The sequence below is a fragment of the Erpetoichthys calabaricus genome, chromosome 8 (genome assembly GCF_900747795.2).
Source record: "Erpetoichthys calabaricus chromosome 8, fErpCal1.3, whole genome shotgun sequence".
Classification (NCBI taxonomy): Eukaryota; Metazoa; Chordata; class Cladistia; order Polypteriformes; family Polypteridae; genus Erpetoichthys; species Erpetoichthys calabaricus.
Genome location: NC_041401.2, coordinates 150,148,552 through 150,163,456, shown reverse-complemented (window position 1 = coordinate 150,163,456; position 14,905 = coordinate 150,148,552). Strand labels below are relative to the sequence as shown.

The 14,905-nt window shown below is 35.9% G+C and overlaps 1 protein-coding gene across 1 annotated transcript in view; it reads left to right on the top strand.

The window, feature by feature from the left end:
* The window catches only part of glb1l (galactosidase, beta 1-like), a 230,377-nt gene that overhangs the window by 138,765 nt on the left and 76,707 nt on the right, over nucleotides 1–14,905 (top strand). The window contains exons 8-10 of the mRNA XM_028807592.2: nucleotides 11,723–11,844; nucleotides 14,384–14,424; nucleotides 14,572–14,690. Coding sequence (XP_028663425.1) covers nucleotides 11,723–11,844; nucleotides 14,384–14,424; nucleotides 14,572–14,690 — 282 coding nt within the window. The remainder of the gene's footprint in view (nucleotides 1–11,722; nucleotides 11,845–14,383; nucleotides 14,425–14,571; nucleotides 14,691–14,905) is intronic.

Here is a 14,905-nt window from a genome sequence, read left to right as displayed (position 1 = left end):
CTCTTTACGGTCTGAGTTTTTCTTTTTTTCTAAGCAAAGCTCATTTCATGTTGATTAAAAGCCCATGAGTGCGTTTTCCACAAAGCATGTAGGCCATGATTGCAGATGCACTGTGAAGAAACACTGGCGAGGATGCCTTATTAGCATAACAGCTGTTCTTTCCTTTATAGCATCTTGCAGCATAACATTTTGCCCCACCCAGAATTAAAGACACAAAAAATCCCTTTATGAATCCCAAACGTATTCTATAGACAAAACATGTAACAAGTTAGTGCTTCCTAACATCTTCCTAATATGATGTCTTCTCAGATATAACCATGTAAGAAATATAAGTACATTTTCTGTTGAATCTTGGATTAAAGTACTGTCCTGCAGAAAAGGAGACCAAAGTCCACACAGGCATGGACAAGGCAAACATTTGAACCCAAATTACTAACACTGTGGGGTAGCATTGCTAAACTCTTTGTCTTTGTAGTGCCTTCAGAAAATAAACTTCAAACCTTTCTGTGCTTTCTGAGGTGTTATATATAGTAAAAACTGTATTTGGAAGTGATAATCACATTACTGATGACATTTTGATAGTATTTTGTCCCCAACAGTGGTATTTTGGTTGAGTTTTTTAGTTAGTTTTTATTTCTATGTTATTTTTACTTTTCATTCCTGACCTGTACCTGCACATTCTTTTTTCAGTTTAATCAACTGAGGTAAAAGTGAGAGTAGCTTTGTGCAGACATAAAGTAAAATTTTGTTGACCAACCTGTCATTGTACCTTCTTTAGTAGGTTTGTATTTTTAAGGAAGTCACAGTCCTCCACTAATTTTAAAGCACTTTAAAAGTATTTTTATATTCATTGGATTCTTTTCTTTAATTGAGTGCCACAAGTCTGACTACATTTACTCATTGTGCACCTTTCTGTTGTTACTGGAAATGTCAAACTCAAAGCATACTACTTTACTGTTTGTGACCTATTATTTGCTGTCTTCAAAAACATGTCATTCTAGCTAGCTGACAAGATTTTGGCTGATTAGGCCTTATCACTGTTTTAAGTTTATTTCAGTTAATGTTGTAAATGTCACATTTGTACTTAACAATCACATTTGCACACATCTGGCTAACAGGCAAAGTTTTCTAAAGGATGGGAGTTAGGAAACTTTATAGTTTTGCCTCCTAGATTACACTGACACAGATTGTATTGAACCATCCTCAGAAAATCCCAATGTGCCTTACAGTACAAAGAGGATGCTCTAAAAGTGCAATGCACACCTTAGAGATGATGTTAGCTACTAATATACAGCTCAAATGTTAACTTTTCACATCCAGCTACATATTCACATTCTTCAATGGGAATAGATTTGTGTCATTAGACTTCATCAATAACTCAAACAAAAAAATCCAAATTTTCCTTATGTGTGACCTTTGCCCGATCCAATATAAGTACACTAGTCAAACTCAGTGGTAAACATGGCATATTTTTTCAGGAGAGGATGACAGGCCAAACTGGCATTTGGTTAGATTGCACTGTAAGACTTTAATTTTCAAACATTTGTGGTAAGAGAGATTCATGTTAAATTGTATGTGAGATTTGCCTACCACAATACTGTGCAAAAGTCAGATTTTTTGGCAAACTTGGCACAGTTTCACATCTACAGTATGGTATTACCTAAGATATTCAATCGATACTCTGAATGGTTAAATTACTATTTCATTTTACTGCTTCTAACAGAAAACTGTTATGATAGTTTCAGAAAAGGCTATTAGTTTGTTGAATTGATGTCCCATCCAGATTTGACTCCTGGCTTCGTTCTAATGCTGACTAAATATGTTCCAGGCCCCTTCAGCCCTAATTTTTGTCACTTTATAGTGCAGCTTGTGATTGCTTTGTAGTACTTTTCATTATGGCTGGCAAAATGCAATTTTTGTGTTTGCTTTGTGTCTGATGATGCTGGGTTAGAGTTAATCTTTTTCCAAACTTGTAACGATGATTCACATTTTTACTTATAGATATGTGATCACACATGAAGAAATAAAAATGACTGAAGAAATATTAACAAAATGTTGCTTGCATTGAAGTAAAGTCTCAAGGAGTCCATTATTATTATCATTATTATTATTGTTATATATACTAGAAGTTCTTTATTTGGTGTGTGCAGTCTTACTTTATCTGCACACTCTGTACTGGTCACAATGATTATTATAAGATGTTTTTCTTTAAATAATTTATTTTATACATTATTTATTATTGGGTTCCAAGTACTGTAAATTCAGTTTATTTTATATATGTCCATTCAAGTGTTTATTTCAGATCCATAGCATAAAACACAAGAAATATTTTATTTCACTTTATTCTTGCTGTTTTGTCATAGCATAGTTTGGAAAATACCTTGTGGTAGCATGGTATAAAAGCTATTATATAAATTGAAAACGGGTTGGTATCTTTGTCTGGATGACCTTTCCTGACTAGCATGCTACCATCAGAGTCCAATATTACTAACATCTATAATATAACCAAACACCTGAATCCACTCAGCCTCACTCTAACTCCATAAAAGTTTACCTTAATTGGTTAATGAAGTGTCCTGTCTGTGCCCATGCTGTGTAATTTTCTTATAGGAGTTAAAAACACTGGGCTTACATAACAGCACTCATTTACTTGTGGTGTTCTGTGATCATCCTTTGCTTGGAAGAATTCAACAGATTTGCAATCCTAAATCTATCTCATTGATTTACTTTAAATGCTGCCCATGTCTCAGTGGTAAAATGACAAGCTTTTATACTGCTGTGTCTTTACAATTAGTGTGAATCATTTTTCCATGTTGTTAACCCAATGTGTGTGGTCCTGGGCATATGATACCAAAATGTTGGCAAACAAAACACAATACAGCAAGTAATTGCTTTTCAAGTATTATTACTGGTACGATTGAAGGATTGTATTTGAAGCCTGCATTTTTGTACCAAATACCTTATAAACTTTCTTTATACTGGTGTACTGTTTTTCAGGTTACTGAAATCATCTCTGGGTTGTGGCTGATTGTCTGTGGTTGTAGCATTGACAGATCAATTACTGGTAACTGCTTCCAAAGTCTTAAATTCTGTTAAATTTAAAGTAATCAGATTCTCTCTCAACCAATATGGGACAGGGGCTGGGGGGGCGGTTTGGGGAGGGGTTTTTTCATTGTTGCTTATTTGAGGTGAGGGTAATGTGGTAACTGGTATGTGTAATTTTATTTATTTCAAGTTCTTTATCTTAACCCTGAGAAAATGTATACCCATATCTTTTACAGACATAAATGCTGCTTGCACATATGGTACAGCAACTCTATTATTTCAGACGAAGTCCTATACAGCTTCTTAAAATATACAGTATATGTTACAATATTAGTGCAATGTCAGCAACATTGTAAGTCCTCTTCAGTTGGACAATGAGCCCCATCTTAGTGAGGACATGTAGCTTTGCCTGGAAAACATTAGGGAAAGAGGTCTTATTTTAGGTGTGTGTTATAGACCACCCAATGCAGACAGTAATGTTAATACACATCTTTTTAGTAATACTAAAAAGGCAAGTTTACAGGGGGATTAAAAGATACAGACAATGAAATAGCAGATGCTCTAAATTTGCATTTTCAGAGATCTTCATTGGTAAGGAAGTGGATAACCTCCAAGCAGTAAACGTGACTACCGAGGAGATTCTGAGTGATTCGATTAAATAGGCTGAAATTAAACAAATCACCAGGACCATATTTACCCTTGAGTTTTTAAGGAGGCTAGCGAGTACATATATAAACCATTGACACATAGGAAGTCACTGTGCACTGGGTAGGTAGGTAGGTAGGTAGGTGGGTAGGTAGGTAGGTAGGTAGGTAGGTAGGTAGGTAGGTAGGTAGGTAGGTAGGTAGGTAGGTAGGTAGGTAGGTAGATAGATAGATAGATAGATAGATAGATAGATAGATAGATAGATAGATAGATAGATAGATAGATAGATAGATAGATTCAGAAGGACTGGAAAATGGCAGATATTATCTAGTTATATTAAAGTGGTGACCGGTCAGATCCAAACAACTGTAGGCCAGTAAGCTTAACGTGCATCGCTGGAAAATTAATTGAAGTAATTATTAAGAAGTGGGAGTTCAGGGTGATGTTTGTAGATGGGTGCAGAACTGGCTCAGACACAGGAAGCAGGGAGATATGGTGCAAGGTACCTTATCAAAATTGGCCAATGTTAAGAATGGTGTTCCACATGGGTCAATGCTAGGGCCACTGATATTTTTAATGTATATAAATGATTTGAATAGGATTATGATTAACAAGCTAGTTAAGTTTGCAAATGATTCCAAGATAGGTGGATTGGCATATAATTCTGCATCTGTTAAATCATTACAGAACAACTTCGACAACATTCAGGCTTGGGCAGATTTGTGGCAGATTAAATTTTAATGTCAGTAAATGTAAGGTATTAAACATAGGAAATAAAAATGTTAGGTTTGAATACGCAATGGGAGATCTGAAAATCGAGAGTACACCTTATGAAAAGGATTTTGGACTCATAGTGAACTTCACACTATCATCTTCCAGACAGTGTTCAGAAGCCATTAAGAAGGCAAACAGAGTGTGCACCATACAGCACGATGTGTGGAGTGCAAGTCCAAGGAGATTATACTCAACCTTTATAATGCACTGGTGAGGCCTCATCTGGAGTACTATGTATAGTTTTCATCTCCAGGCTACAAAAAGGACATAGCAGTGCTACAAAGGGTCCAGAGAAGAGTGACCAGGCTCATTCCAAGGTTACAGGGGATGAATTATGAAGAACGATTAAAAGAGCTGAGCCTTTTGAACTTAAGCAAAAGAAGATTAAGAGGTGATAGAGAGTGTTTAAAATTATGAAGGGAATTAGTACAGTGGATCGAGACTGTTATTTTAAAATGAGTTCATCAAGAACATGGGGACACAATTGGAAACTTGGTAAGGGTAAATTTTCACACAAACATTAGGAAATTTTTCTATACAAAGAGAACCATAGACGATTGGAATAAGTAACCAAGTAGCATGGCAGACAGTAAGACTTTAGGGACTTTCAAAACTAGACTTGATGTTTTTTTAAAAGAATTATGTGGATAGGACTGGAGAGCTTTGCTGGACTGAATGGCCTGTTCTTGTCTAGATTGTTCTAATGTTCTTATTTATATAGTCATTAGCTGTTCTACCTGTCTAAGACAAGTTGACATCTAAGTAATAACGTAGACCTCAGCTTTAGCATTTGCAGTTTTATTTGTGTTATATGACACTTGGGAGAGGTCTAGTCAAAAGAAATACCTACCCCATATAAAAATAGGAATAGCGCTATAGAAGAAGAAGTAGTAGTATGGGATTTGTAAAAGAAGTGTTAATGTTTATGATGCATCATTCTTTTGGAATGACAGAGACATAGAAACTGGACAAACACACAAACACTTATCCATGAGCTTCATAATCAAAAATGTATTATCAGTCCTATCTGATGTTCATTTTGAATAGAATAGATGTAATTGGAAATTACATGAAGTACACTAATGTAATGCTAGCAACGATCAGTAATAAATACTGTGTAACAGTTCCATAAGTTATTTATATCAGAAATTGGTCACATCTAAAATAATAGACAAATTCTCCCAAATTATATGTCAGGAAGAGTATATACTGTAGCTCACATACAGGACTATAGCATGAAATACGGGACACCTGGTAACCCTAGTTAGCATTGTCATCAATGAGTGGGTCTAAAAATGAAAACTTAAAATATCTTCAAAAAAGTTTTTCAAAAAAGGATTCAATTTACTTTAGAAAAACAGTTTTTGATTAGAACATCACTATATTTCCACTTTTAAATAAAAATAATTAAATTTTACATAGTGAGATCTTTGTTTTCAAAAATAATTCCTCATTAGTGTTCATCTATGAAAATTTAGCAAAGTGAAAACCAGTAACCTTGTTTGCTATGCAGCCAACTTAGGTGAACATGTTTTCCCCAGTGCCTAATGACATGTTACAAGGCCAGCGTGACAGCACAGAGCTGCCAGCAGCCTTACACAGAGCTTTCGTTCATGGCTTACTGTAAGATGAGTATAGATCTGCTTTATGAATGCATGATGTCACCAACCAATTAGTACTCTAGCCAAATTCCATCCTACATTCATTAAAAAAAACAAATTTGCAATATTTTCATTTGAGGGGTGCATTAACTGACCATAATGAGTATTGCTACCAGATATATAACACTGATCCCCGTGAGCCTGCTTGCAGGCCACTGCAGCACTGCATGGTTAATCTGCATCCCACTCTTTGTATTGTCACTCCAAGAACTCTAAAGAAGTATTCCCCACATGATCCCTTCAATCTCATTGCAAAGATAAACAGCCCACAAAAATTGACAATTGATATTCTAAATTTGCACACTGACTAAAAATTCTTATTGTAAAAATTACCCCAATATCCCAACCTCCTGCTTGTCTCACTGCCACATGCCTTTCTGTGGATTAGCTGTTGGTGCAGGGCACATCTTTAAATTAAATGTATATACTTTGCAAGTGATGGAATAATCATTTCTTTGCTTTATTTGGATTCTTGTTGTGATTTCAGTTTACAGTATGTTTTGTGAAACTAGTGTATTTAAAATTATGTAAAGAAAGTTTGGCCTTTCGTCTATCCTGACTACTAAAATAGTAACTTGCTACCTGTTTGTCCCCAAGGTTTCAATTTCTAGCCAATTGATAAACACCTATTAAATTTTATTAAAGAAATTCAAGATTATATTTCACATGGTTTGTTGGCCCTGTTACATTTATGTGGCAGATTTTTATGCACACAGAAAACAGCCAACTGCTAGTTGTTCCCGTACTAATATTTACCGGAAGTAGATGATGGGACACTAAAATGCTGTTTTGAGTGTATATTTATGTTTTTGTGTGATACTGTATTTATCATTTTCTGTTGTATTCTGACTGTGCTTTGTTTATAATTGCTGTATAGCAAGAGGAACTCAAAAGTCATAATGTCCTTCAAAGGAAAAACTGGATTACATTTTGTATACATACAGAAATTTATGTAAATAAAATGACGTTCTTATTTTGATGCTTTTATTTGCAGAACAATTTATTTACCATACAGTAAATCAATTTTGACTTTCTATGTACAGTGGGTACGGAAAGTATTCAGACCCCCTTCAATTTTTCACTCTTTGTTATATTGCAGCCATTTGCTAAAATCATTTAAATTAATTTTTTCCCTCATTAATGTACAAACAGCACCCCATATTGACAGACAAAAAAAAGAATTTGTTGCAGATTTATTAAAAAATAAAAACTGAAATATCACATGGTCCTAAGTATTCAGACCCTTTGCTCAGTATTTAGTAGAAGCACCCTTTTGAGCTAATACAGCCATGAGTCTTCTTGGGAAAGATGCAACAAGTTTTTCACACCTGGATTTGGGGATCCTCTGCCATTCCACCTTGCAGATCCTCTCCAGTTCTGTCAGGTTGGATGGTAAATGTTGGTGGACAGCCATTTTTAGGTCTCTCCAGAGATGCTCAATTGGGTTTAAGTCAGGGCTCTGGCTGGGCCATTCAAGAACAGTCACAGAGTTGTTGTGAAGCCACTCCTTCGTTATTTTAGCTGTGTGCTTAGGGTCATTGTCTTGTTGGAAGGTAAACCTTCGGCCCAGTCTGAGGTCCTTAGCACTCTGGAGAAGGTTTTTGTCCAGGATATCCCTGTACTTGGCCGTATTCATCTTTCCCTCGATTGCAACTAGTCGTCCTGTCCCTGCAGCTGAAAAACACCCCCACAGCATGATGCTGCCACCGCTATGCTTCACTGTGGGGACTGTATTGGACAAGTGATGAGCAGTGCCTGGTTGTCTCCACACATGCCGCTTAGAATTAAGGCCAAAAAGTTCTATCTTGGTCTCATCAGACCAGAGAATCTTATTTCTCACCATCTCAGAGTCCTTCAAGTGTCTTTTAGCAAACTCCATGCGGGCTGTCATGTGTCTTGCACTGAGGAGAGGCTTCCGACAGGCCACTTTGCCATAAAGCCCTGACTGGTGGAGGGCTGCAGTGATGGTTGACTTTCTACAACTTTCTCCCATCTCCTGACTGCATCTCTGGAGCTCAGCCAAAGTGATCTTTTGGTTCTTCTTTACCTCTCTCACCAAGGCTCTTCTCCCCCGGTAGCTCAGCTTGGCCGGACGGCCTGCTCTAGGAAGGGTTCTGGTCGTCCCAAACGTCTTCCATTTAAGGATTATGGAGGCCACTGTGCTCTTGGGAACCTTAAGTGCAGCAGAAATTTTTTGTAACCTTGGCCAGATCTATGCCTTGCCACAATTCTGTCTCTGAGCTCTTCAGGCAGTTCCTTTGACCTCATGGTTCTTATTTGCTCTGACATGCATTGTGAGCTGTAAGGTCTTATATAGACAGGTGTGTGGCTTTCCTAATCAAGTCCAATCAGTATAATCAAACACAGCTGGACTCAAATGAAGGTGATCTCAAGGATGATCAGAAGAAATGGAAAGCACCTGAGTTAAATATATGAGTGTCACAGCAAAGAGTCTGAATACTTAGGACCATGTGATATTTCAGTTTTTCTTTTTTAATAAATCTGCAACAATTTCAAAAATTCTTTTTTTTGTCTGTCAATATGGGGTGCTGTGTGTACATTAATGAGGAAAAAAAATAATTTAAATGATTTTAGCAAATGGCTGCAATATAACGAAGAGTGAAAAATTGAAGATGATCTGAATACTTTCCATACCCACTGTATACCACTGTATCTGAGCCTGAGAAGGCAGTCTTAAATTTTTTTCAGGACTTTGGGTTAATTCTAAAACTAGGAGCACAGTAATTTGCTGGAATTGATTTATCTTGGTAATAAAAAAAACTAATAAAAATACATATTTCAACCTTTGTCCACATCTTTTAAGTGTCATCATAATTTACTAGTTTTGTAAAGCTCCATCAAATCATAGAAATTTAACAATGACATTCATCTAAGGGCCATTAGATGGCACTGTTTAAGTGAGATGAGGAAAATATTTTTGCCTGGCTAGCATAGTTTAAAATACTGTAAAATGAAACTGCTGCTTAAAATTGTGCAAAGCAAATCATTATTTTGATTTTTAATTAAGTGTGGTATACATTTTATATTCCTGTATAATAAATACTTAATTTAAAAAATAAATATTTTTACATCAGCATATTTCCTTTTGGTTGCTTGCATTGGTCTGCTAGATTCTCTGTCAGAATGAGTTTTTTTTTTTTCAAAAAAATCAGGTAATTGTATCAATCCATCCATCCATTTATGAATAACTTCATTACTAAGCCCATGTAATTCAGTTCAGAGCCTTTTCCAGCATCATTGGTAACAAAGTAGCCAAAAAGTATGGACAGGATTCCAACCCATAGCAGGTTATACTATTGCAAATCGGCCTTACAGAGCCAATGTAGAGTTGAAAATTGATATAAGACACGCATCAATCAGATGTGGAAGGAAGGAAGGAAAGAAAATGGGATTTCCGAGAGACTTGTGAAGAATGAGCCATCTCCAAACAGACAGCAATCATCCATCCATTGTTTTTTCTAACCTGCTTATACAGTCAATGGTTGCAAGGAGCACAAGGCAAGATTTAGCCTGATATAAGGGTTCAGTCTGTCACTCACTCACCAGCATTTATAAATACTGGGCCAATAATGAATGATTATGCATTTCGATATGAAAAAGTTCCAGTGTGTGCAATCTAGACCGGTTCAATATGGCTGATGGTCACTGGATAGGTGCCTTGAAATTCCACCTTTCATAATGTTTCTTGTAAACTTTCTTCTGTAAACCTTTTAAGATGGTATGTGATATATTTTACAAAGAATTAATTAAATACAAGGGCTGTTCAACTAGTATTCCACAAGCCAGATGAAAGCCTTGCCTATAATGACTAACATGTTGATTTTCTTTATGATATTTGAAAGCGTATGCCCCCTCCACACTGCCTAATACTGCAGAGATTGTTACTTTGTCTAGTGATACAAAATGAAATATGAATAACAACAACAACTTATTTATTGTATGGCCCAAAATCACAAAAGGAGTGCCACAGTGGGCTTTAACAAGCCCTGTTTTTGACAGCCCCCCAGCCCTGACTCCGTAAGAACAATAATAACATTTTTAATTTAACAAAATGAAAAAATGGATCTCCTTAGCCTGTGTGCTGATGCTTTATTGTAGTCTGACGTCTGAAAATGAAAAGTGATGTTATGCCCATTTCCCTCTCAAAATATCCATTGGAGGACATGACACTAAATTTGAGCCAAGGTATGAATCTTTCTGAAATTTAAAAGGCAACATGTGATTATTATTTAGTGTTAATTAGAAAGAATTTTATTTAGTTATTTTGTTCAAGGCTTAGATAGGACCATGACTCACAAAATGTAATCAATAGCTCAGTTTCCAGCATGTATACAGTATTCTCAGTAGGTTTCCCCAGTCTTTCTTCTGTGTGCCCATGGTCAAGGCTGCATTCTTGCAGCAGCTTTTGGTCAATGGTTTTTGATTTTTCATCAGCTTTTTTTTTTTGCCTCCGATGTTTTCGTTTTCTTTTTTTGGTCTTTGCTGCCATTTTCCATACCCTTTATCACCATCAGATGACCTTTGTACCATATTTGATAGTTTGCACACTCCCTGTATAATTTTAGACATATAGAAAATCTATATGAATAAGGCGTGTAGCTGACAATGACTTTTAACAAATAAGGAAGACTGAATATAATTTAATGTATGATAAGGAATTACGAGCTCCTGAGTTTTATTTAAAGGGAGGCATGTTTGATTTAAGGGAGTGGAATTTTTGTCATAGTCAATATTGCCAGCATTATCACGGCTGTTACCATCATTCATCCATGAGGTTTTTGTTTTTGTTATTTATTGAGTTTATAATGTACATAAGCAGTTCGGTTTTCCATTGAGGGACAATAAAGACTACCATGACAATGGCATACAAGCAGTCCTGATGGTATTCCCCTACTGTTGACCTTCAATGTTTGAATTCCAGAATGACCTTAGGGTTTAAGACTTTGACATTCTGACCATCCTTTCCTGTTTAGAACCTCCTGCAATGTTAGGGATTTCCAGTTTATGTGATGCCTACCAATGTGTTCTCCTTCTCTAAATTATTTGTTAAAATATGTTAACATTAATAAAATATTTTTCCTATTTATCACGGTGTGTGTGAGTTGAACTGCCTGGTGTAGCAGATACAATACTGCATTCCAGTTGCTTTCTAGATATATTCTACTGTAAATGTCCTTTCCTATTATTTCACAACACATTATGGCACAGCCAAAGTAAATACCTTTAAAGCAGCTCAGAGCCTGTCTTTGAAAAAGTGGGTAAGGGAAGGGAAGCAACTTTTTATGGGGTGCTATTCACAGGAAACACTCATTTAGTTAGTTTACTCTCACATACTGGGTCAATTTAGAGTTAATATAAATCTCTTTGTGACCTGGGAGAAAAACTGGACTACACAGACAAAAAAAAAAACATGGAGACACAAGGAGAAACTCGGACAATGCTAAGACCAACATTTGGAACAATCGAGTACCATTGCTGTCCAAACCACCACCCTGCAAAAAGATGGTTTGTTATGTTCTAACTAATATTTATAATTGTAATCATCATCATCATATTTTTTTTTTTTTTTTTTTTAGGTTAACTCAGAATTTTACACCGGATGGTTGGATCACTGGGGTGATGTCCATGCCTTTGTGAAATCAGAGAACATCACCAGTATGTTGATGGAAATGTTTGCCCTTGGAGTTAATGTTAATATGTAAGTTCAATAATAAGATGCATGTTTATATGAGTAACCTTTTTCTTTCAATAAACATGTCAGTAATGAGGAGTAAATCTATGCATTTGTCCATTATCTGAACACTTTAGTGGATTACGGGGTCACAAGAAGCAGGAATCTGTTCTGGTAGCAATGGACACAAAAAATCAGGACATGGTGGTAGTCCATTCCAAAAAAATGCTTGCTCACTTATTCCAAGATAATTTGTAGTCTTAATCAGTCTTATATGCACATCTTTAAGCGTAAAGAAACGATGGAACCTGGAGAAAACAAAGACAGAATTTTCGTTTCAGAAAATTGCTATATTTTAAACACTTATCAAATTATCAGATTCACAATGCTTAACAAGGTGTGTTACGTGTGTTACATGATTGATGGGTTTCATAGGAAGAAAATAAATATTAAGTGATTTCACTGTTTGGACATGATCAAGTAAACCCCACATTATTAACACATTTAATTTACTTGTGTGATCACTTGAAATATTAGGATGTGCCAGTGCACTGATGAGAGAACTGTGCGCCTTAAAAAAATAGGAGTGGTTGCCGCCAAAAAGGTAACTGGACGGGAGCACATAACAAGGTGTACTAGTTAGAGCATGGTAAGAGCTATAAAGAAGAAGTGAAACAGGTATTTTTGATGAAATACAGTAGGCAATCTTTTATTATTTTTGTTGTTTTGTTTTTTTTCTGAGACCCAAACATCGGAAATCGGTTAAAAAAGAAGTCTTCAGAAATAAAGGCATTGGGCTTACCAGTAAAACAGTTTGATAGGTGTCCTTTCTCTGCAAGTCATCACAATATAATCATGTAATAGTGATATATCCATTACTGACTCCCATAATGGTAAAATCAGAAATAATTCAGTCATTTTGAAATTTCTTTCAGAATCCTAAAGAAATAATCAGTTAAATTATACCCAAGGACAAAAAAACTAAAGACTAGCTTGTAATAACAAAATACGCTCACAGCATCTTTATTAGTTAACAGCAAACAGCAGGGTGCCAGCCCACCGCAGGGTGCGCACACACACACACACACACCAAGCACAATTTAGAATCGCCAATGCACCTAACCTGCAAGTCCGTGGACTGTGGGAGGAAACCGGAGCACCCGGTGGAAACCCACAAAGATACAGGGAGAACATGCAAACTCCACGCAGGAGGACACAGAAAGCGAACCCGGGTCTCCTAACTGCAAGGCAGTAGCGCTCCCACTGCACCACTGTGCCACCCTAACAGCAAACAGTCACCATTTATATAAATGCACTAAAATACAACAATTTTAGAAAACCAATTAAATTTCAAAGACAATTCATGAAATCACTTAAAAAGTAAATCATGCTCAATATAAATTACTCCATAATTGGATTAGTAAAACAGTAACACTGACTGAAATACTGTAGCATTTCAGTCAGCCTGTCATTGTCTAACCCGCTTTGTCCTGAACAGAGTTGTGGGGGGTGCTGGAGCCTATCCCAAATAGCATAGGGTACAAGGCACGAACGAACTCTGGACAGAGTGCCAGTCCATCACAGGGCAAACACATACTCACATACAGCAAATACATACTAGAGCCAATTAAGTATTGCCAATCCACCAACTTGCATGTCATTGGACAGTGGGAGGAAACCCGAGCACCAGAGGAAACCCACGCAGACACTGGAAGAACATGTAAACTCCACTGTAGAATTTGAAATTATTTGGTACAAATCATAACAAAAAACGATTAGAAAGAATTTAATAGCCTGCTAATGTTTAATTTTGGGAATTAATAAATGCAACTAAAGTAAAAAAACTTCTTAGAAAAACAGCTTTTTTTTCTTTCACCTTTCTTCATTCTATGAAGACTTCTTAAATGTGCATTGTTGTCATCAGTACTTTCAGAAACAGTTAAATAAATTATTATAAAGCTTTTCTAGCAAAACGCTATAGTGATGGACAGTCCCACCACTCACAGCTACATCACATGTATGCATGCTATAAATTGAAACATCCAGGAGTTGAGTATAGAATCAAGCTTATTTGGAGGCAAACTCAGGACAAAAACGTAAACCATATGCTGTCACCACGTTGAGAATGAATGTGCCCATCACCTCTGAAAATTATGTAGCTGTGTGTGAATTTGTTTATTCTTCAGTGCATTTTAAGATCTCACTCAGTGCTTTTCTCATGTGAAAATATACAACTTTTTTTAAGAATAATAATTCTTTATTTATTTGTCACATACATGTGGAGTCAGACCCAGAATAGGTAGATGGAATGTGAACATTTTAAATATTGGTTTCAGGGTATAACTTGTATGTCCAAAAAGTATCATTAAAATCTGCCCAGCATTTTTTGCCAAACATTATTTTCCTATGTTCTTTACTAAATACTATGAGTAATGTATTTCCTATGTACTGTGTTACTAAATAACATGTAAGAATATGCTATACCGTATATGTGTGTGTGTGTGTGCGTGAGTATTTATTCATTTGGAGAAATAAGATGTTTATATTTAATTAACTGTTTTTATAGGTATATGTTTGAAGGCGGGACAAATTTTGGCTATTGGAATGGTAAGTCGGTTTCATACTATACCATTTGTGATGCATCAAAATTATTGTAAAAAATGTTCATTTCAGTTAATGTCCTCTGAGTCTAAATATGCTTCTGTTCTATACAAAGATAGAGACTAAGGTGAAGAAATCTGCTTCTTCTTTCAGGTGCAGAATTTAATGAACGGTATCTTCCCGTAGTAACGAGCTATGACTATGATGCGCCTCTCTCTGAAGCTGGTGATCCTACTGAAAAACTATTTGCCATTAAAAGTGTCATCAGTAAGGTAGATATTAATTACAATTATTTTTATCTACTTTATTCTTTGATATGAAATAATTGTGTTTAATTTACAAAATATGTACTAACAAGTTTGACACGTGTAGAAGTAAGGTAGTAACTGCAATACAGTATACTTGTATAATACACATTTTAAAAATGCAACATCCATAAGTTAAAGGATTTTTTTATTTTTGCTTGATTTTTAAGAAGTACTTGTTT